Genomic DNA, 25,049 nt, shown 5'->3' on the forward strand with positions numbered 1-25,049 from the left:
TCAGTAGGAAAAAAAGAGCCATTTGTCCAGAAAAGGTGTAGTGTTCGGGTTCTAAGTTTGCGTTTTGCTTTGCTTTTGGTACAAAACCCACTTTAAATTGCACAACACCAGTTTCTTTGTAATTATAATTTTTGCAGAGATCCAAATCAGCTTAAGCAAAATGAAAGTTCAGATTAGGTGGCCAGATTCCAAAGAGAAAGCCTCTGTGTTGTAGACCTTGCAAATTCAAGTGGGTTTCCCATGATCTCTGTGAGAACTCATCACAGCTCTGATACTTGAAAACCAGTGACTTTTAACTACCAAATTGTGCCTCCTTTCTTGTTCACAAAAGTCACTAACCAGTTTTTCAGAAAAGTTAAACAGAAATCTGTTTGTAGGAGTCACACAGCAGAATACTAATTGATTTAAACAAAGGAGGAGTGGGTCTGTTACAGCCCCCTTTATTGGGATATGACATACATCCGAATTTTCTTTTTGCATTCTTGTGTTGTTTTGTGTTTTTTTCCTTCTGCTCTAGCCATCAATTTAATGAGTGTTGACCCTGTCAATACCAATTTCCTCTTCTCAGGCCACCACGTTCAGAGTTTGGTGGGCATTCAATAGAGATTTACTGTTGACTGGGTAATTTGAGTTCATGTGTGTGGTGAAAAATTAGTGAGGAGAATTACCCAGAAAAGTGGATGCCATGACAATGCATGTCACCATGGTGTGACCAGCTCTGCTGACATAGGTTTCAAAAGCTCTCCCCCTGTGAAAATGGGGCCTGTTTGCAAATTAATTAGTTTCTGGCAGCAGCTTGATTGTTGACCCAAAGTTTGTAGAGTGGAAAAACAATCAGATTAGTGTGTTCAATATAAAGGCCCAGCGCGGTGCTTGAGTGCAGTTTGCCAAACTGTTGAAGCCGTGAATAGAGTGAAACAAATTCTTCTTTGAGAAGCCAAGGCAAAGGTTAAGTGTGATGTGACTGGAGCATGCTGGCCATGGGGCAGTGGGGAGAGAATTAAAGGTTTCAGCCACACAAAAATAGAGAGTGCTGAGCGAGTTGCATTGAATTTAATGAAATTCACAGCTTCAGACGCAAAAAGTGTTTGGCAATGTTTTAGTCTGTGTTAAAGGGAGAAATAAGATGGCTTTGTTTTAAGAAGTTTTCTTTGTACATCCATGTGGGACACCAGGGACTGAGCCTCTAAAGGGTATTAGAGAGACTTCCTGAGCCTGCACGCTGTTTCTAAGCACCTGCAAACTGAGGTTTGTACCAGTACCTCCCACTCTCCACCACACACTAACTCCCTTTATCTCTAATGGTTTAATCCAAGCTTCCCATTCATCACCCCCAACATTTGGGCAGGGTTCTTCTTTTAAGTAGTGCTTGTGCAGGGATTCATGGACAAATATATTAGAAATCCATGCTTATGAATAAATGACTGGTTAAACCTTGTTATCAAGGTAGTGAGTCAAAAGATAGATACTAAAAATACAACAGATCAGATCTGTAGCTGATAATACATTACAGTGACCTCTGTGCAGCCAAGATCTGATTTCTGATCTCATTATTGTGCTTATCTCATTTCATTATCACTCTTCATTCCTTCAATGGCTATTCTTTTTATATATGCTTGACCTTCATCATCCATTTTTGGTATTCAGTGTTGCTATCACCCTTGTAGTATTTTCTTTATATCAAACAAATATATGCATATTTAAAACTATTGTTTTCCCACTATGACAAATAGAAAGAAATAAAATACCAACTATTGTGAAGGAGCCCACATTCATAGGGAATTGAGGCATCTTCTCTTGGACCAAAGTCTTAGTCCTGTTGGCCTGGATCAGAATGTCTGGCAAACCCAAAGGAATGGGCCTTGGGAAAATATGAAGGGCTCCACGCAGCCTACCACATAGCCCCCACCCATCAATTAACTGAGGTGCCCAGCAGAGTTAATGATGTGAGGATACGGCCCTTTGGTCTGTTCCCACCTCTTTTCCCCATTCCATAAAATTCCAGCTCTTAGCCTACGACCTATGCAAACTCTGTGATTTGTTCTCGGTAATGGGGCTGAACCTACCCCCTTCACAGGAACATTCCTGAACCGTGAATTGCTTGTCCCAAAAGGCATTTAGTGTTGCTTGCAATTAACACAACTGATTGCTCAAAGCCGGCACCTGAGGTGGCATGGAGCCAGCTGGAGGCATAATTGGCTCCCTAGCTGGAGAAACATCCACTTCACAGTGGAGTCTGTGATGACGGAATTATTAGTTCAGAGGAAGCCAGGTATGTGAATACCTGTTCTATGCATTAAAGCCTCCACTAGCACTAGACACAGATGAATTATCGCAGACTCAAAGCCTCCCTTTCTCTCTGTCTCCGGAACTTCCCCTTCTCTTTGTTCCTGAAATCGTGCACATTTCAGCCTGAATATTTGTAGGGCTGAGTAATTGCTTTTGTTCTTTGGGTTATTTAATTACAAATCTCAGTAGATGACAGGTCCTCTGCTCTAAAGGAAGACATCACATTTGCACAGTTACAGAATCCCAACACAAATGTGTGTGGCAAATCAGTGACTGCAGATTTATTCATGCCCTCTGGGACCTGCACTGCCTTTTCAGCTTAGCATGCAATATGATTTAAATTACAGCTTGTGCAGAGCTGTGCCTTGGGATTACACTCCATGTTTCCAACTGTTTATAGTTCAGTGAGCTTTAACCTCTGTGATTCTGAAAATTAAATAATGTCACGGCTGATATCAAACTGATGGCTGGTGCTAGAATGCTAAACACTGTGTAGTATTAAAAGCCTATTTTTACAACAAAGTGGAAACGTCAATGTATTTAAAACATTGATAGCACATTCAGGTAGTTCAAGAACACAATTCAAAGTTACACTAGGAAAGAATGGCAAAGCTAATATTAAACTCCATTATCAAGGATATTGTTTCAACTCCTGTATTTAACAGAGTTGTGGCTGTGGACTTTGCTGGAGCAGGACTGAGCCTGATGCAGGGCTTTGTGATGACACAAAGACTGTGTAAGATCAATAAATGTAGATAGAGCATCTGTTGTGGTTAAATTCACATTTGTTCATTCCTTGTAGAAGTTTCATTATTTCTGAAATACTGTGATATATCAAATGTTACATCTTGAAGATGTTTTTGTGCTGTAACTGTGAACATCTTAAGATTTCTGTAGGCTTTGAAGAGGAGCAGAGGAAACACCTAATCAGAAAACTCTGTATTTAATGTGACATGCAATTTCCCTTCAGAGTACATTCCATTATATGGAGGGGTTCAATTGATGCATAAACATTAAGATTTTTTTTTCTCCACTTAGTTCTGCTAACCCATGTTTCCAGAATAGAAACTGTTCCAATCCCACCTGAGCCACTTCACCATGTTCCTCCCCCACCAGGCTCCATCAAGGCAACACTGTGAAACAAAAGGATGAAACTCATGTCACCAACAGCATCATTTAGGCCACAGAGGCTCATTCATGACTGTAGTGTAAGGAAGGGAGAACAGGAAGAGAAAAGAACAAATGGGAGAGACAAATGGATACTTGTTTTTCACTTATAAAGGCAGCATGTTGGACTAAAATAACAGCAAATAAAGAAGAATTCACAGAATTTCAGTTATCAGATATGATGGACAGATCACAGGCACACAAAATGTTTGACAAATGGTTCCTCATTTGATGCCTTTAAATTTTGAGAGTGGAATAGATCCTACACCTCCCATTTTGCTGCATTGCCAAAGTGATGCTTCTTTTTCCCCTTGACCTTTAGAATGCCCTGTACTACTTATTTCAGGCTTCAATGTCCAGCTCTTAGTTATCAAACTGGTGTCAGAAATATCCCATCCCTTGCTATTGCATGGGATTCCATGGGCTTCTGTAAATTCATCCATTTTAAAAGGTGGCTGTTAAGTTTAATTTTTAAATGTGTAGCTAAGTGCTTTTACATACTACATGGTAAAAAAAAAGTGATAGAGTGTATAGTAACATTTAAGAGATCAAAGTATGAAGGTGATCACCAGCTAATAGCTGATAGTCTGAAACACTGAATGCCATAGATGATGTGCTGGTGTACAGATAACATAGAGTGTTATTGAAATGTGATAATCTTTCTTTTGAGAATCTCTTTATCAGTCTCAAATGTAGCAGTGTTGTCCAAAAAACTATTGAGAGTGACCCACCAAAACTGAGGCTGATAAGCCTCTTTTTGGCTCTATTTCCCTCTGTTCTGAGATCACTGTATCACTGGTGTCTATAGGCTGAATATTTCTGTTAGTAAGGTGAGCTGACTTTAGTATTACCAAGGAAAATTACCTCTTTCAAAGGTAAAGGTTAAACTTTTAATCTTTGAGACCACCATTTATTATACAATGTCCAGCAGAATTTGATGTTCCAGAGCACTTAGAGCTGCCACAAACACATTCAGTAATTGAAGACAAAATAGTTCCCTGTCTGATTTACCTTTTAAAGTGATAAGTTGGCCTGTGTTTTTGTTAGATTCCTGGATTATGGAAAAGAGTATTTTTAATGTATCTTTACATATATATATACACAAAAATTTAATTTCCTTTTGGTAGGCTTTAAAGATTCATGTTCAGATAAGTACAGCAAGATTTGTAGGAAGATTTTGTTAGAGAATTTGGCATAGCAGAAATAATATAACCTTCCAAAAACAGCTTTTGTACAGATGATCATTCAGAAGAAGAAAAAAAAAAAAAAAAAACAGAAGAAAAGTTACTTTGAAGACTGAATTACATATTTTTCCCATTCACTGCACAGGTCTTATGAAATAGTTGCAAGCATTCAGTGATAATACATTGTATCTGTTAATATTGTCCCGTATCTGAGGATTGGTGTTTATTGATTTTTTTACTGCAGTTTGGGCAAAATTCAATATCCTTGTAAGTCAAAAGTGTTCTGCTGATGTCAGAGAGATTATTCATATTTCCTGAGCTCTATAATAACATTTGTCACACTGTAAAATTTGGTAGTCATGGGGCACTGCTCTCTTCAGCTACCCACTCCTTCAGTCTCTGTGTCCTGTTCTTGTGTTTCTCTAAGCAACTTCCAGTAAGGACAGAAAAAGACTTCACGGGAAAGGAGAGTACAAAACCTTTCTATGTGGTATTTTATGTGGGCTTGTGGGTCATCAGCTTTTTCACAGGATTGTGTAAATGGATTGTCATTATCAATACTAAGTTCTGTTCCATGTTTGACATACTGTCAGCTTTAATATTTTGTGCCAGACCTGTTGGTAGAAAGCATACTTTAAAAAAAAAATACAGTTGCAGGAACTGGAATTTTATTACAGAGCCTTTATTTGTTACTGCATTTCTTTCTTACTTTTTTATTTATTTCTTACTTTATTTTATTTATTACTTTTAAAATACTTCTGTTAAACTTTCTGCCCATCCCCTCACTGTGATTTATGTATCACAAGTACAGTCCCCCCTCATTGCTTTTAGAAAATACAAAAATTTTGAGTCTGACACAAAATATTTCATTCTTAAAAGTCACAGAAATTACATCAAATATTTTTAAGTGATGTCACTGAATAATAATAAAAATTAAAATAGTGAAAATAAAAAACAGCTTGCTTGTACAGAATTAAAGTATAAGCCAATGAAAAGATGTTTGAGAACAAAAACTTTCTGACAGTGCAGGTACTGTTGCAAAACTTTTCTGTCTGAAGCAACTTCACAGTTTTCATCTCAACTGTGTTATCAAATATTTTTTTTTCTTTTTTAATGAACAGAACTAAGTTTCACATCAACAATAAATGAGTAAATTATTTCAGTTGTGTAAAACCTTGTTAATACCTCATGTTGACTGAAGCTAGATTAAGTTGGAAACACATAATGCTCACATGACTACTGAAAGAGGTTGTCATAACTGATGGTATCACACTGAATACCTCAGGTTGTGCTGAGGGGTTTTGCTTCCACTTACAGATGCCTTATTGCATTTTGTGTTGCTGTGCTACACTGACACATGAGCTAAAACTAGTCATTCATCCAGCCCTTTCCTCAGTTTTCGCTGCCATCCCTCATTAATCCTATTTTAATGGATTTTGTGTCAAGTTGCTTTACACTAGCTTTAAAAGTTCATTATACCAACAAAATATTTCTTGTAGTTTGACAAAATTAGCCAAATCTAAATTTCTTTAACAAAGAAATTAAGTTACAGGAGATTGGAAAGGTTAGGAAATTGCTGTGGGAGAGTTCTCTACTGGATGACTCCTTGGGAACTGGTGTGGGTGGATGATCATTTCCTAATGAATGAACATCCCTCACTGAGAGTTGAGACTATGGTAGAGGCCTGTCCAGTTTTTCATGTGACATCAGGGAGGAGATCTTTTTTACAGCTACACAACCCCTTCCACACACTTCAAATTGAACCTGGCAGTACAAAATTTGGAGGTTTTCTTCCTGTTTTCAAAATAGATGATTTTTGACGCAAAGAACATATTTTTTCACTTTTTAGGCAGAAAAAAGTAATATTTCCCTGGGCAAAGGATTCTGGAGACAGGGTTGTGCACTGCATGGAGCTGACAGAAAAATATTAGGAATTTAGTTTTCAGGAGACAGAGGCTGAAGATATGAGTGTCAAGCCAGTGCTGTTCAGCTTTTGCCAGTTGTACTGCTGAGGGCTGTCCATTTTCCCTGCATTGGAATATGTTTGCCGTGATAATCCCCAGCTATTCCTCACACTCAGCCAGGTATTTGCCTCCTGCAAAGTGCTGTGTCAGGAGTTTGGCTATAGCATGTTCCCTCAACCTTCAGGACACTTTCTTGTGCCCTCAGTTTCCAGGTGGCAAAGTGGAAGAATATTCCATCAAGACATAAACACACATTTCTCAGCATTCAGAAAGGCCTGAGAAAATCACATTAATGGAGAGGAACAGGTTTTGGTTTCTGACTTCTAGGATCAACTGCCATAAACTGCTTCAGCATCTCCAGGGACCTGTGCTCCACCTGTGAATCTTCGGAACTTACAAAAGGCAGGCCTATATCATGGCTCTATATGCCAAAAGTCTGTAACGCCCCAAATCAGAAACATCTTTTGTCTTCAGTGCCTCCATGCTCCACTTCCTCCCCTAATACATCACGCCTTAGCATAAAGACTCTGGTATTTAGTTCTTGTCACTCATCCAGAGCTCTAAAGATGTAGGTTACACAGTTAAGGCACAGGCTTTCTAGTGTTTTTATATCCAAACATCAATGTCAAAAACTTCAGATAAATGACTGAGAAAGAAACAGGCTCTTAGCTGGAACTCTCATTACCTTTAAGAAATACAGAAAATTGAGATTAAAGTATTCCTAAATGGAGACAGTGTGCTGCAGCCTCACTTTCTGTTCTGTGATGGACACTAGTTTTCTCAGTTGCCCAATTATTCTCTCTGAGGGACAAGTAAATAAGTTTAAAATTAATTGTGTTGATAGATATACAACAACCTTAAAACACTGTCAGTAATGGAAAAGAGGTGTTAATTTTGCTTGCTGTTCTGTAAGGAGATAATAATCACCTCTTTTAAATTAAATAGGGTGGATAGATAATAAGCATTGTTTTATGAGAAATCTAATTTATATTGAGCATTAAGCTATAATTTTACTGAACTTTTGTATTCACTTTTCTTCACCATATAATTAGACTTTAACAAGGAATCAAAACTATTGTTGTCTCTTTGGAACAAAGGCTTCAGAAACTGATAATTGCATCAGAGATCAACATTTTCTCCCTTCTGTTTCCTGTGGGATCCAAAATGTTATTCTCAAGATATGTTCATGCTGAATTATGCCTCTAAGGCAGAGGAGATGAGGGATCTTGGGATGGTGGCATTGTCTTGGCAGGTACTCAGGGACTCATTTACAATACTCTAGAGGTGCTGAGCACCCCAAACCGGGGTTGTGCTCCTCTTACCCTGCATCACTGCCAGCCCTGGGAGGGCACCCACGGCTCAGTCCCCAGCCTGGCCTTGCTCAGTTTTCACTTCTGCTGGCTGCTCCCAGCATGGATCCTGAATGCTTTAGGATGTTACACTTTCCCTTTCTAGCTTTTGCCTCAAATACAGATCAGTAACTCCTTAAAAAGCCCCATCATTTAAATTCAGTTTTATTATCTCTCGCAATGAGAATGGTGCATGGATGACACTTATGGGTAAGCCACTGTAAAAGGCACAAGGGCTAGACTCTTGTTGCTCTATGTGTAAGTGCACCACTGAAATTGCTCACTGTGTAAGTGCAGAAGAATTTACATGTGTAAAAATACGGTGTGTCTTTTTTAATGCACGTCTTTTGAGTGTTACATTGCTACTGCACCCATGTATTGAAATGACAGAAGAGTGGTATGTTGTTGCTTCTTTTAATACCTTTCATCCTTGAAAGTCTGTAATCCCTTTGTGTCACACAAGTCACCACTGAAGCATAGCAGTTGGAATCTGCAGAGGAAGGGTTTGTTGGTTTGAGGTTGGTTTTTTAAAATTATGAAAAGAGTTTGGAATAATTTTTTTTTAAAGTACACTATTGAAATTAAAAGAAACTTTAGTTAAATCTTACACTTGGTAGTGTGTTTTATAATCTGTCTCACAAAACTTGCCTTTACTAATCTTTGAAAAATTGATAAAAAATAGGATATAATTTCTAAGAAGAAGAAGCTAGCTGATACAACTAATGCACTACTCTAAGATCATCTAGACTCAAAAATAAGCCATTTGATGATTATCATCAGTCTTTAAAACGCTTTCTGATGGGAATTTCCATTGTAAAATCAGTGGGGGACCATAGGGCTTCTTACCTTGTAATAGCTGCTGACAGCCTGATCATGCATGGCCTGCGTGCCACATATCCTCCTGACTTTGTAAACAGCATCTTTAAATGACATCTCTACTCTGTGGTCTGTCCTTTCTGTGTTAGCATCTGACAATAAGTTACCACAAAACCCTCATATTAGCTCCATAATAGCCACAAGTTATCCCTTGTGCAAACAGCGTTCCTGCTTTGAGGATGTGGTCTGATGCCATCCATGTTATTGAGAAGCTTCAGAGCTTCACTAGAATCCATGAGAGGCCTGCTGCATTTGCCTGAGTCAACAGCAGCAAGAGAAATGTGAAAGTTGAGAAATTTAAATGAAGGGACTTTGAAAGAACACCACTAAAACTTTGTTGTTTTGTAAACTACATTCGGGTGTGTAAAACCACAAACCATCTTAGCTCTCTCATCACCACATATTAACAGCTTTGTCCTCTGGTGACCTTGCTGAGGCAGAAGTTCTGCTCTGCATATTTGTGACTGGAGCTGCAAGTCTCTTCTCTGTGGGTAGTAGGGCTTCACAGTGAGAGCAAGTCCAGATTTTGTGAGGACAGTGTTTGGTTCTCTGTGCTGGGTCCCAGCGGACGAGTGCTGTACGTGGTTATGAAGCCTTGAGTAGCTGTCTATTTTTGTTGTTGTTAAATTTTTAATTTCATCTTCTCTAGCCTTCCTCTCCTCAGGGTCCCAGTCACCCTCCAGTACTTTTCATTAAATTACAGCAATTGCAGTTTTACTGAGCATAAAATTTCCCTAGTTTCCTAGAATTTTCTTGCTGTGAACTGATAAATTAGTCACTTTGACCATAAATATATAATAATAGGGGCATCCAGTTCAAACTCTTTACAAAGCATTTCCTAAGAGAACTGCCCTTTGGTTCTTGTCAAGTGATGAAGAGATGACCCCAGCTTCTGTTCCTTCAGCTTATTCAATCTTGACAGCTAAAGGTAATTTCTGTGCCTTCAAGTTTATAGATCTTCATTAAAATGCTAATACAATTCACTTAGAAAGCCAATTTCTGACTTTTATTGTTTCCTGCTCTTGGGTGTGTGTATGTATTTGTACGGTTATCATTGCTAAAGAGTAACATTTGTTAAAGAACCACTGCAGATCGATATACCTTCGCTTTTCCTCAACCTGAAATGCTGAGACAGGCAAAACATGTTTCCATTACTTAAATAAGCAAACAATGGCAAATAAATCATAAAGGCAGCTGGACCAAGGTGTCGCTTTCATAAAGAGCCAGATTTCTCAGAAAGGACAGTTTAATGGGCTGCTGCCAGTGAAATGTCTGCAGAGCTGGTAATTGCAGGAGGGCACACAAAGGTGTCATGTGGGATCTGAGGAGTAGCACCACAGCCAAGACAACTGGAAAAAGGAGACTGAAAAAGGTGTGGACTTTAATAATTTGCTTCTTAAAGGCTGATTGTTTAAATAAAAATCTAAGTTTTTATTTTTAGCTTGTTCACTTTGGCTGCAAGATCAGAGAAGTGCTTTTAGCTGTAATTTTATTTTGATCGTGTTTGTGCTGTGGCTTTGTTTTTCCTTTGATCATGCTAAAACACGTTTCAGAAATGTTTGTTTGATGTATGCTGTTTTTTAAAGCAGTCTTCTACATTGTCTGCCTGTGTTTTTTAAAAGCAATGAATCATTGCAAAATATTTGCTGTCAAATAATTTCTAAAATCCATTTTCCCAAAACAAGCTTTCTGGACTTCTAACCAATGGGAGATTGCTTTCAAACAAGAAAGTGTTGAACTGTTGTTACAGCATTTCTGAGGGCTACGTGGATTGGAGACAGTTTTAGGGTTGCAGAATACTCCATAATTCATACTCAGAAATTTGAAATAATTCCATCTACCCCCAAGAGCTGCAGTACACTGACTTTTACAATTGTTACTGGTGGGTTTGGATCAAAGTCCTACTTCCCATTCAGTAAAACTTGCTTGAAGTTAATTCCAGCATTTTTTTATGGCTGTGTTGTGTTGAATGTATGAAATAGGTCAGCCCTGACTGAATTATTTTAAACTTCCCATGGGGACCCCTTGATACCAAACCTGTTTAAATTTGCAGGGTAGTGCAGGGCAGTCTCAATACTTGAACATACACATTCATGGATGACATTCTTTCTTCTGCTGCATGGGTGAGCAATTAGGAGAGTCAAGGAGAAGTCCCTAATTCCCTCATCTATGGAAATCTCCCTTCCAATCCTCAGAGCAGTAAAAAAGTGCTGTGCAGTCCGTAGAGAAGGCTGTGTTGCGTGACTGCCGGCCATCTGGCTGATTGATTCATCAAGACCCTCAACAGCCAGCAGTGAGCATGGTCTGAAGCCCTGGGGCTGAATGCAAGTGTGCATCAAGCCTCAGGCAAGTCAGACAACCCCTGTGCTAGTGAAACAATAAAGAACACACTACAGATCACTGGTTCTTAGCCTTATAACCCATGAAATTATCAAGCACCTTTCTCTCCCTCTCCCCACACGTGGTATCATGATGTTCTTTCTGTAACCACTACATTCATTCTAAACAGAAATTAATCTATTTCTATATGCAACAGAACACATGTAGCCTGCTCTTTATTTATTTGGTTCACTGCATAGACATAAATCTGTTAGATGGAAGAGGGGGAAAAACCCAAGCACCACCAGGTAACAAGAGCAAGGGCCCGATAGCATGAAGAACTACTCTTTTATCGACTAAAACATATTGATTTAACTAGATGGAAAAACAATCCAAGGTGTGCTCAGTAAGAAGTGCTGTTCAAGAAAAGCTGTTCCATGATGTACAACGGATGTGTTTCTAATACGAGGTTGTGTTACTACTTCATTTACAGGGATGCAGTCAGGATTATTAATCACTCATTGAAAATCTGAATCCATCTCAGATGAGCACTGGTAAAAGTATATGCAAAGCATAACATGTGCTCTAGCTGTGGCATCAGTATTACCTGCCTGCCTCACGACCTTCTTCTCTGCTCTCAGTCTGACAGAATAATCTAAAATACATATTTTCAATTTATTCAACTATTTTTCTATCATTGTTGTGTCAGTCCTGCTTTTATACTAAACTGTCTTACTATTTCTGGTTCACTTGCAAAATTATGAGAGGGAAAGAAAAGAATAATAATATGTTAACCGAGGGCAAGTTTATATAACCAGTGCTATATCAGCAATATTTTTGACTCAAAGTGGGGCTCCCCACAGTATCTTCATAGGCCAATGTAAAGTTAGATTTTTGACACCTGATAATATAGTGATTTATTTTAGAACTTGATATCTTGTGATTTACAAAACTCATTGTGCTAGAAACAAATCTTTGAACCATTTGGGAATGTGTTTAGGTTTTGATTGAATATTTTTTTACCCTTTTTCATTAAGACCTTAAGGATGTAAAAACAACATATTCAGAAAAGAGGTTCTCCAGATCCAGTAGTGAAGAACAGTGTCTTCTAATGGGTATCCTCTTTCTCTCATGGATCCTTCCCCAGACTGCAGTGCAGAAATTTTCAAGCTGTAACCCTTGTTTCTTGAGATGGAAGTTGCATGCAAAGCCCTAGTATATCACATAAAAAATATTATTTATCTTGGGTCTCGTGTCAGTGTAACTTGAAGACTATTAAATGTACGCTAGAAAGAAAGGAAGGACATTTAATAGCTTGCATTACTGGGGTTTGGGGTGAAGAGCTTAAGATCTCAGATTTTTCATGTTCTCAGATGTCTAAAGATATTTATTTTAAGAGACAATAGGTGGTAGACACACCTTCACAGAGATGTGTTATGTGGCCTGTGTTGTTCAACACATTCATAAATAACCTGAAAAAGAGGTTGAATGAGAGGCTGTTTTTTTTCACATGAACCTAAGTTATTCAGCAGAGTGAGACAAAGGAATACTGTGAAGGATCACAAAAGGATCTTAATGCCACTTGGTAGCTAAGCAATCAAATGAAAAATGAAATTATTCTTGATGAATGATGTAGTGATAAACCGTGGGGAAAACCATGAGGAGGGCATGTCTATCTTCACATATAAAAGAATGGGCTATGGACAGAGCACCACCAGTGAAGAGTGAGATTCTGGTGTTGTGGCACGTAAATTCCATTACAAGTTCGGATTGCTGTTTAGGAGTAAACAGCTGTCAAATCCATTGTAACTGCTTGAAATTAATAGGGAAAAAAAACCCAAAAAACTGCAACAGAGAATTCAACAAAGAAAATTGCTCCAGCCCTTGTTAAAGAGCATAGTTCATCCACATCTTGATCACCGAGCATTTATTTTTCCAATACAGGAATTGAGAGGAACCAAATGAAGTTATTAAGATCAATGTTCAAAACAAAAATCAGAAGTAAATTTTAGTTCATTACATTGTGTAGGTGAGGAACAAATTCCAAAAGGACATGCTGAATTTTGGAAATGTGCATGGGTTCAGGAAGAAGCTAGACAGATGACTGGATTGAAAGTCTATTGAAAGTTAACTAAAGACACAGAAGCAATAAACCTCAGGGAATCAGCTAACACTGAAAAATTGAAGAAGGGACTTTCTTTTTGGAGAATATTATTTGTAATCACCATATTCTTTCTTGTCTCAAATAATTACTTCTGGACAGTCTTGGAGGTTGTGTATTGATCTAAGTAAACTTTGGTCTAAGCCAGTAGAGTCATCCTTCTGTACTTATACATAAATTTATACATGCATGCACCTACACACAGAAATACGTGCAAAAATATACATATATATACACACACATACACACAAAATTATCCTGTATATACTCATATAATAGAAACTAAACTTCTGTCTGCATAACCTGTCGAAGTATGTTGCTTAAAAACACTGCCATCCTTAATAAGGCAGTGGGTTGCACAGGCCAGCTAATGCAAACTGGCAAAACAGCAAAGTTCATTATTTCCATGACTATCTGGCAATAAATATACACTGAAAAGATCTTAATACAGACACTAAAATAGCTTACAATTTCACATAGGAACAGGACTCTGAGTAGTTAAATATAGTTCTTCTACAGTTAATTATCCCAGCAGGATGTAGAATGGTTATAAAACAGATTGGTAAATCTGTTGGATATGCCTTCTTTTTCCAAATATAGTGAAAGATACCAGCTGAAGTATCTCTGTAAAATACAGCCATGAGCCAGATGCACCACTGGTATGAATTTATTGATGTGAATTCTATAAAATTCTCCCTCCCAAAATTTCTTTACAGTATATGTTATGTAACCCATCAGTACATCCACATTATATGTATTTTCACTTGTTGATGTATCTTTTTTGCCACCAAATAAAGTTGTCACTCTAATCATTGAGAAATAAAGTTTATGTCTATAAAAATAATGCTATACAAAAATGGCAAGACAAAGTATTTCAACAACTTGAGTAGAAATTCTAAAATATATGTCTCTTCTGAAAAGACAAAAAATTTGGGAGTTTGGGGTATTATGTGGAGGTAGTATCAATCAAAATGTGGTTTTGAACATAACTTCTTTTAACAGTAATAAACGAACAATTTTCTAGGTAAAATTTTTTTTTTAATTGCAAAAATGAGAACTTTACATTTGTCTCCATAATTCTTTCATTTTAATTGTTACTTATTCATAAAGACTAACTGAAGTCCAGACATCCAAAGAACAAGAAAAATGTCAGTATAAATACATGGATTTATGAAACCATGCTGTAATGTCGTACAAACATTTGTAAAGAGATTTCATAAACATTTAATTGCTCCAATAATAACGTGAAGATTTGTTCATTCAATATCTGTAGCAAACACCTGTCTGTATTAAAGATAAGAGGAATGTTAATACCTGTCATATATTAGCAGGTGATGATGTCCCTAATATAGAAATATTTTCCATGGGATGCAGCGATGGGGTTTTGGGAAGAAAAATGACAGTTCATTTGTGTAAGGAAGAGAAATTATACAGTTCATGGAGTAGTAATGTGCACAGTGGCATTGTCTTCTCAGATCCCAGATTTGTCAGTGCTCACCTGATACCAGAGAGCGACAATCCAGAAGATGACAAGATCTACTTCTTCTTCCGTGAAAATGCAATTGATGGAGAGCACACTGGAAAAGCCACTCATGCCAGAATAGGGCAGATCTGCAAGGTCAGATGATGAATTCTTGGTGTGATACTAAATGCACTTGCCAGCAATTTTAAAAACTGCATTTTCTCGCCTGTGAACTATTCAGTATTAACATCGGCATTGTACTAAAGCAGGGGTCATCCCAAGAGAAAAGTAGTGTGGGGATGACATACAGAAATGAATACCACTCAATTCTGTTTTTGGGGGAAACTTCACCAAACTATGATGTTTGGTTTAAAAAGTCGTAGGTATCTTCTGAGGCTTAGAAAATGTCTGCAAAAGAAAGTCTTTTACAAGAAATGTGATACTACCAGGTAGGCCAAAAGCATTTGAAGAATCTGCTTTTTAAGTGGTCATACCTTTCCATTCCCACGTTAGTGAAAACCTTTAAAACAGAGGCAAGGGAAGATACAGCAAAATGATTGTTTAAGGTTAGCTGTAGAAATGGGCAGCCATTCCAAAGACCCTTAGTGACTGCAAGATTAATCATTTGCCCGCACTGATAAACGTCCAGATGGTTTTCTGACTGACTTCTAAAAACATTTCTGCTAATGAAATTATATTTTAAAATGTTGTAGCTTTGGCAGCTGTGGTGTTTACAGTAGAATTTTCTGTTAATCCATAAGCACAACTTCAATTTACCTCCTTGAATTAAGAAGTTTCTACTTTTAAACCAATTACCCCACAAGTATGAAGTCCTCAGGGCCCTTTGTTTCTACATTTTGTGGCTGTACAGCTGATCCCATTGTTCTGGCACTTTTGTCTATTTTGTTCCATTACATGTTTCATTTCTACTTTGTTGCTACCCAGTTAAGCATAATAAACACTCTCAGCTTTTCCAGGACATGGCAGACTGGGACCTTTGGACCATGATAATCTGCCAATTTTGTTTTTCCCAGTGTTGAATATATATAAAGTTATATAAAGTGATTTGGGGGTTTCTGTTTTTAGAGTATGAACTAGTATGAAATATCACACAATCAATGTAAAATAAAAATAATTCAGATTTTGTGTCTTTGCAACATAATATTACTTTTGTACGTAGAGGGTGAATTCTCCTCTCTTGTTTTCTCTAAATGTCGTCTTATTTACTATATTTTCTCTGTACTCTATTGATACTTCAAACAAAGACTGTTGCTAAATATTAATGCAAAAAACTTCTGTTATTAGAATGACTTTGGTGGACACAGGAGCCTTGTTAACAAATGGACCACTTTCCTCAAAGCACGTCTGATTTGTTCTGTACCAGGACCCAATGGCATTGACACACACTTTGATGAACTACGTAAGTGGCAGAAATGGCTGGAATGTAGAAATGTCTTCAGGTATTACTTGCATGAATTTACTTTAATTTGCTTTTCTTTTTCTTGTTATCGTTACAGAGGATGTGTTCCTAATGAACTCAAAAGACCCTAAAAATCCAATAGTCTATGGAGTGTTTACAACTTCCAGGTACAGAGCATATAATTTTCTTGCAAGGAAACTTGTGTGGCTGCTTCTTTTAGAGAGGTCTCTTTGTTAAAATGTTTTTAAAAAACACAAAATTTTCTTAACCTTTGAACTGAGAAGTCAATGTCAGTAAGAAGTAATGAATTAGGTTTCCTTCTTATGAGCAATGTACATCATCACCCTGAAGCTAGCAAACACAAAGACTATCAGTTTCTCAGGCTGTTCTTACCATTGAATTGGCTTTTTATAGCAGGGATCAGCATTTGTAGCCCTTTCCACACAGATTTGGAAAATGAATGCAAGCATAAATAAACTTGTTTGGGGGCAGTGTAAAATATGAAATCTGTGGAGTGAGAAATTGACTAGTGAAGGAGATATTAATAAAAAATATTGCTGAAATCTGTAAAGTCTCATGATCTTTCAATGGTTCTGTTATTGAATCACATATAACTGTGACTTGAATGTTTTTGTTACATTGTGCTTTCACCAAGAACCAAATATTCTTATGGCTTTGGCCTGGGGAAGGTTTGCAGTACTGGTTGTATTGCCACATTTATCTGTGAAGGAAACAAGTTTTCTTTCCTAAGCAGAAAGAATATTTCTAGTGATACCAGGCATAGAAGAGGGAGATTTACAAGTCCTAACTGTCTTCTGTAAAAAATGTCAGGGTAAGAAACAACACTGAAGTTTGCTCTTGTGCTGCCCAAGTGATAGAAGAGACTGCTAAAAAAAATAGAAAAATGTGGAGTGTAGGAAAGAATTGAATAGGTCTCTAGGGAAAGCCTTACTGAAATTTGCTCAAATTTGGGCTTTGGCCTTCTGGGGACAAGATGTTTTAAACAGTGAAATAGCAGCCATCTGCTAAGGAAAATGTCTGGGAGATCATATCAGTTTTGCTGAACTTTCACAGGAGGTGAGTGAGGACTGCTCTGAGAGCATGTCAGAGGTTTGATAATCATCACATGCAATAAATTAGAAAGCATCAAGCTGCTATTCCCATAGCTCTAGCACTTGATTAAATCGACTGATAGTTTAAAGAAACTGATTTCATTTCTTCTCCCCTCATTTTCAGTAATATCTTCAAGGGATCAGCAGTGTGTATGTACAGCATGACTGATGTCAGGAGGGTCTTTCTTGGTCCCTATGCCCACCGAGATGGCCCAAACTACCAGTGGGTTCCCTACCAAGGGCGAGTGCCATACCCACGGCCAGGAACTGTAAGTACCCTAAGAAATCTGAACTGGGAAAACCGTGGAAAATATTTTCACACATTACATGGTCCTTGAACTGAGATCCAGGGAAGAAACTGACACAGATAACGAAATGGATAGAGTGTCAGAAGGGAAAACTAACAGTTCCTCCAGGTCCAGAATGTACTGATTTTCTTGTAACATGTGAAACTGCAGTAACAACTTCACTTGGATTTTAATTTTGGCATTCATATTAACAACTTCAAAAGAAGTTTTGGTAATGGCTGGAGAATTTTACTGAAAGTCAAGTGTTTCATAAATTATATTGCATTATCCTTTCCTTGGAATTTGTTTTATTTCCAAATACTGGCTGACTGAGCCATTCTCAGTGAGAATGAATGGAAAACAGAGGATTTGCCTTGCTGTTAGGAATTTTCAGTCAACATTAAATCTAGGACAGCGAAACAGATATTTCTGCAATAGATGATAGAATGACTACAATAGTTTCTAACTTCCACTGGGAATTTTTAAAAATATCTGGTTTTACCTTATTCTCTGTTCTGACTAAAATATCAATCCATATAAGACATCCATATTTCAACTGATATCATCACGTTCTAGAAATATTTAACTGCCTCTGAAATTTCCAGTAGTCTAAGAAGATGGGACATTTATGAAACAAGCATTAATTTTATAAATTGGGCTCGCTCATAGCTTGTATAAGTCAGCTTGGCCCATTTATGTTGAGAACAGTCATTGCAAAAGATTACATATATATGTACACATGTCTACGTAAAAATGTATATGTGTAAATAATATATATGTCCACAACATTCTTCTCAAAGTCTTCTTAAATATAAGGCTCAAAAGAAAGCAGGAATAACTTTGTTTCTTTAGTTCATCATATTTTCTACTTTTCTCTGGTATGTTTGAAATTGTCCGTTCAAATCTGATCTTTCAACTGATATATATGCTCAGCTAATGAAAATTACTTCCTAAGTAAAAGAAAACAGTGGCTCCCTGACAGCTGGATTCCTCAGCACTCCTCACTCCTTCACTGTGACTAAAGGAATTTCTAATTTTTTTCTAGAGTTAAAATATGAGCTTTGCAGCATAAAGGTGATTTCATTTCTCATCTGATGGTGAAGCTTTTTTTTCCAATTCATACAGTTAATTCTGTTATGTCAAGGAGTTGGGGGTTTTTTTTTAATTTCTATTGTGTTACATCTCTAGAAAATGTGAATGAGTAGATATTTTTGGAATTTCTTGTATAGCTATTCTCACCTTTTCAGTTTAACAGACTGTTCATTATTCTGTTCCTTTATACTCCTCTTTGATTGCAGTTTCAATTAACCTTTCTGAGCAAAACTGGATACTAGGTATTATGTAGAACTGTGGACAAGGAAGAATGTTGCATGTTTCTATTACAGAAATAGACTGAGATACAGAACTGACTGCTGCACACAGACTCTGATCAGATGCAGCTCTGTTGATATTCTAAATACACAACTCAAATAATTGCTCTTGAGACTGGCAGTTCTGTGTCCTGAGACACAGTTCTGCCTGGGGGTTACTCCACAACTTCTCTGAGGGTCTTCATCTGAGTTGCATATGAGAGAAGAATAACTTGATCAACTTCCCCAGAATAAGCAGAAAAACAAGGGCCAGAGTCCAGCCCTTAAGTGGCAAAGTGAACTAAGACACCAGAGCCTTTGTCAAAGTAAGGAAATGCAGTTAGGTTACAGATACTTCTGTTTCTGGCTACCCTATCAGAATGAATTTTACCTTTATGATTTCATTAAAAAATGCTTTTATTAAGATTTGCAAAGTGCAAAGATGTTCAGATCCCACCATAAGCTGTTTTCTTGCCTAAAATCAAATGTAATCCCAACTTTGCAGGTCTGCTTAGCCCCACAGATGTAGTGCAGGAGGCCATGCCACTGTAAATGTTGTTAGAGTGGATGAGGCCAGCAGTTTGTCCTAGCACAATGCCAAGACTCTAATCCTGGGTTCTGCCACTTTCAAAAAAGAGGAGTGCCCTCACTGTTGCTAAAATCATTCTCTTGTATTAATAGGATAAAACCGAATTTAAAAATGTGGTGCATTTCTGGCTGCAAAGAAGCTTTTTGTTTATGAAGTGATGAAGTTGTGCGTGTTTTCAATGATTTGAAGATCTGTTGAGAATAAAGAAGAAAAATATTTTTGAAGTTCCTCAGATATCAGGCCTTTGGACTCTTTTTCCAAGAAATGCAGAAAGAGATGGGAGAAAAAAACCTGATCTTGGAGTAATTAATTTCCAGATTGCACTGACGTTAAACAGTGCTGAATTATCTATGGAATTTGATAGGTGAGGTGCCAGTAAACTTCTTGAGCATCTGGTGATTTGCCCAGTATGAGTAAAAGAAAAGGAAAGTAAATGGTTTTTGAAAAACCAGAAAGCTTTTTAAACAATTCTACATAAACTTCATGTGCAACAAAGAAATTGCCAGAATTTTTTTGTCTAAGATCTACAGGACTCGGTTTTTGGTTTTTGTTTGGTTTTTTTTTTAACTTTTTAAACTTTTTAAAAGTACCTGGGAGAAGAGAGAGGAATTTGGTCTATGCCTCATCTTAACTCAGGTAGCTCATCCCAAATTCCTATCTGACTTACCATGAATTCAGCTACAGAGTTCAGGTTTTCTCTGCTTCATGGCACCAAGAGTTGTTACCAAAGAGATTTTTCTTCCTACCAAAATGCAGATACTGATTTGTTCTGTTGGATTCCTTACTGGGCCTAGTCCTGGTAATGCACTTTAAACTTTGCATGTAAAGACACAGGGTTACAGTAATTTTATTCTCAGAAAAGCAGGGGATCCAAGGAGTAATAGGGGTCTCAGAATTGAGAGTCTTATTCAAACACACAGAATTATAACTCTAATTCTAGTTTTATGAGTTTTCTGTGCAAAGTATATCTTGGTGCATAGAATGAGAGAATATCCTGAGTTGAAAGGGAACCACAAGGGTCACTGAGTCCAACTCCTGGCTCTGAACAGAGCAGCCCCAAGAATTACACCATGTGCCTGAGAGCATTGTACAAATGCTTCCTCAGCTCTGGCACTCTTGGTGCTGTGACCATTTCCCTTGGGAGCTTGTTTCATATTGCTGCAAGTAAAATCCTTTGTTAGAAAATGAGCCAGAAAGTAAATATTCCAGCAGTTGAAACACAGCTGAAATTCATTTGCCTAAAATTGAAATGACTGTTCATTTAATATTTTTTCAGTGTTTGCCCAGCTGCAATTAATAATACTTAGTTCTTGTGTAGTGATTTTTATATATAGAGTAATTTATAGCTATTATATAATTAATTGTTATCTAATTAATCCAAGTAATTAGTATTGAACTGTAGTTATAATATTAATTCAGATGTAAACCAAACTTAAAATTTAAGTATAGCATTTGAAACACTTTTTTTGTGACAGACAATGGTTTGGCCAATAATCATGAAAAGTCCATCTGATTTTCTCTTCATAATATTTTTGTACAAAAGGGCAACAACATCTAATAATGTTAAAAATATTGAAAAAAATAAAATAGATAGCGAATTTGCTTTCTGCTTAGTCTGCTCCATATGCCTTAATCAAATATTCTTCTCTCCTCTTTTACCTTCCATACAAACAGAAATTGCTTACTAACAAATATAGAATTTGCTTACTAACAAATATGGCCGCAAGGGACAATTTACACTTTACGTGTCCATGTTGGAAGTGTCCCTTTGCTGAGTACAGCAGCTACTCTTTTTGACATTGATTTTTAAATTTCATTTGTGTTGAATTATTAATAATTTGGATCAAGGTGATAGCAAAGACAATTGATTTCTTCTGTTGAGCATCCTGCAAGGTCTAGATTGTTGCTTAATAAGATCTTGTCCACTAGGTTTTTAATTTAATTGGAAGGTATTTTATACCTGGATATAAAGGGCAAATTATCTCAGGCATTTTAACACCGGTTGTTTATATTTGAAGGTCAAATACTGCAAAATAATTAATTTCAGTGTTTTGTATGACTTCAGGAATTATCTGAACAGCAGTTGGGGTCCCCAAGATCTTTGACAAGTATCATTGACTTGGTATCATTGCAGCTCATTTTCTTCATCCTTTAACAGTACTAATATCCTGCTAATGCTTATGTTAATGTTACAGGTAACTGTTCATGTAATACTTACCAGTTCTACAGAAGAGATGAGGGCAAATGGTGGTGATCAGCCACAGAGTCTCCTGATGGGGATATGTAGTAGCTGAAAGTGGAGGAAATTTTTGTGGCTACCAACACTATGGTCTTACCTCTCCTTTCCTTTCCAGCCTCTGGTTTCTGCTTACAGTGGGAGAACATAAACTAAATGTGAGAAGTACAACCCTGTGGTTCTCACAGATGAGAGGCAAATCTGCCTGGCCCACCCCTGGGTGACAGGGGAAAAGTGATTTTTTTCTGTCTTTTGTCATGGGACCAGATTCATCCCAATGGGACTCCAGCTGTTCCTGCACCAGCTGTGCAGGACAGTGAGGAGTTACTGCAGTTCCTTAATGAGATCCTCTCACCTAAGTGTGTTCACATGGACAGTGTGATGAGTAACACTCACAGAAGGCATTCCTTAGAATCAGAGTGGAGAAACAAGATACATTTAAGACATGACTCACTAGATTTGGCATAGTGTAACAGGATCTACATTATCAGGACTACATGGAGGACACAGAGTTGTTGAGACAAGCAGGGGTTTGAAAAGTCAGTAGAACAAGGCATTGTCCCAGGATTTAAGGACTTGGTTCCTCACGTAGCAATTTGGAATGACAGTCAAGTTCTGAAGACAATACTTTGAAACAAAGATGATGGCGTGATAAATGAGTAATGAGATGGTTGACTCACATTTAAAAGGCAAATATTAAGTTTATCTGTTAAGAGCAGTTTTATAGATTTATAGTTATGTTTTACCCTCCTTGCATTGTTATCAAGGCATGGCCTGGGTTCGCGATATTTGGGAGGGTTGGCTTGTTGCTGTGGCAATATCCGACCTCCAATCAGAATTTAAGGAAGTAAACTCCTCCACTGGACAGCAAAGAAGGAGTTGATGGACAGAACTTCAGGAGGGACTAAAGGGTTAAAAGGTGAAACCTCCATTGTGTGGATGAGCACATGGTGGGAAAGATCCTCTGCGCCTGGTGTTGTAATATTTTCTCGATTCAGTCTTCTGTTGTATTTTTGATATGGTTTTAATAAACCTTTTAATTTTTTTAAAAATAAGTATAATTTCTCACAATGGCATAATTAATTAATTTTGTGTTTTGTACATAATCAAATACTGCTTTGCTTGCCTTACATTGAATGATTTAGATATTTCAGGATTTCTTCCTTCTGACAATTAAAGACTAATACTAATCATGACTGGACTTAAAGGCCTTTTGCACTGAAAAGGAATTAAAAAGTGATGTATGGGGATCATTTTCATTCTGTTAACCATATTTGTTTACATCCAAAATAAATTTAAAAATAGGGACTATGAGTGATAGAATTAACTTTTGCTGTCACAAAACACTTAGATTCCCTGATATATTTAATTATAGACTGCTGTGGATGGGATGATGAATAATAAAATGTAAAACATTTCCTTTTTTTTCCCCTAGTGTCCCAGTAAAACATTTGGAGGTTTTGATTCCACCAAGGACCTTCCTGATGAAGTTATCACATTTGCCAGAAGTCATCCCGCCATGTACAACCCAGTATTCCCCATCAACAACCGTCCCATCATGATTAAAACAGATGTGGATTACCAGTTCACACAGATCGTGGTAGATCGAGTTGATGCAGAAGATGGCCAATATGACGTGATGTTCATTGGCACAGGTGAGAGGTCTTGCATCTACACTCTAATGCTTCTCCAGGATGGATGGAAACCTAAAGCAAATAAAACTTCATACTCTGAAAGACAGAACATTGACTGAAGAACAGTGTAAACATGTGAAAATTTGGGGCAGGACCCAAAACTGTGCATATGGGGAGGTCTTTGTTACAAACATCCAGTGTTACAGCTTCAGGCCATAGCCTGCACAGCTTAATTCTTTAGGAGCTTTGCCAACTGGTCTAAGATCAAACCACCCTCTTTCCAGCTACTGCTATTAGGGATTTTTATTAGAAATGTCTTGCCTTATTAATTGTAATTTAGTATTAAAATGAGGGGTTTGAGGTACCCATTTTGAAGTGCAGCATAAAAAGTATTAACGTGAATGAGGCAAATATCCAGGTATGGTAAAAGTCTTTCATGCCTTTCAAGTATTTCAAGTATTGCCTTAAGATGCTCAGCCCTTCAGCTGAGAGTGCATCATTTTAGTTAAGATAAAGATATCTGGCACAAATGGAGCGTTTCAGAAGACCTGGTATTCAAGTAAAAAGATTATGTCCTTTCCAAAGCATTTGCAGAATCACACGGCTTGGCCACCTTAGAGGAGTGTAAATATGCACTCAGAAAAGACATTTTTTCCAGAAAGGTGATAATGAGAAAGTGTCCAAAAATTAGCTGGTATGCATTTTCCTAAATTCAGTGGTTTCAAAACTCTGCTGAGTAGCAATTGGATCTTGTGGATCTGTTTCTTCATCTGTGAAAATTTTACATTAGTTGGCTGATGTTTCAGTTGTGCTGAATAAAAGTATTTTAAACTTCTACTGAACATAATTACTAGTAATTAGACTTTGGCATCATGAAGCCAAACCAAATCAAACCAAAACCCTATTGCTTCTTTTCAGCGTTGGACCAAAAAAAATACCTCTATGTCTGTCTTATAACGGTCCAACTTTTTACATACTTTAAATACAGTTCTGGTACTTTAAACCTGGGCTCAGATTTCCAAAGCAATAAATGTAAGATCTCTTTCATGTTGCTGCCTGAAATGTATTATGAGTAAACTGAGAGGTGATGAAGCTTTGTGTACCAAACACAGTGCAAGCATAACAATCCAGAACATTTACTGCAGCAAACACAGCTCTGCAGGAAGGGTTAAAGCACTTCAAAGCTGTAAACTGAGTTATTAGATACCAGTGCTACAGTATGTTCTTGCATAAAACATTGACAAATATTTTCATATGATTTTACACAACATCTATATTTTCCATCACACATTAGAGACTTCAATGTCATCCACAATTCACAGTGTTTGGTGCCTTTCAACAAGTCCTCTATGACCTGATTTGGCCCACAAAATAAAAAAAAAATTATGGTGTGATGCTGAACAAACATAAGGAACTTACTTAAGTATATTTCTTGAGCAAAAAAGGTGGCATTTAACTCTCCAAAGCTTGGTCTGTGGGCTAAGAAAGATGCATTGGTTTCTGCAAGAGAAAGCAAAAAGTTCTTCTAGAGATTCCCCGTACTTTCCTCAAGACTGCTGTTAAAGTAAGATGAAAAGCAAAACAGAACTTCCTGTCTGTTTCAGGCAGTGCAGGAAGATTTGCTTAAAACTGAGCTACAGCTTCTAGGTAG

General features: G+C 37.3%; 1 protein-coding gene across 3 annotated transcripts in view; it reads left to right on the forward strand.

Moving 5' to 3' along the window:
• Window positions 1-25,049, forward strand: part of SEMA3A (semaphorin 3A) — a 278,963-nt gene that overhangs the window by 226,308 nt on the left and 27,606 nt on the right. For all 3 annotated transcript variants that reach the window (XM_039723771.1, XM_039723769.1, XM_039723770.1), the window contains 5 exons: window positions 14,785-14,927; window positions 16,077-16,191; window positions 16,289-16,358; window positions 17,428-17,572; window positions 23,200-23,419. In XM_039723771.1, the coding sequence (XP_039579705.1) occupies window positions 14,785-14,927; window positions 16,077-16,191; window positions 16,289-16,358; window positions 17,428-17,572; window positions 23,200-23,419 (693 nt within the window). The remainder of the gene's footprint in view (window positions 1-14,784; window positions 14,928-16,076; window positions 16,192-16,288; window positions 16,359-17,427; window positions 17,573-23,199; window positions 23,420-25,049) is intronic.

The sequence above is a fragment of the Passer montanus genome, unplaced genomic scaffold (genome assembly GCF_014805655.1).
Source record: "Passer montanus isolate IOZ18808 unplaced genomic scaffold, ASM1480565v1 scaffold50, whole genome shotgun sequence".
In the NCBI taxonomy this organism is placed as follows: Eukaryota; Metazoa; Chordata; class Aves; order Passeriformes; family Passeridae; genus Passer; species Passer montanus.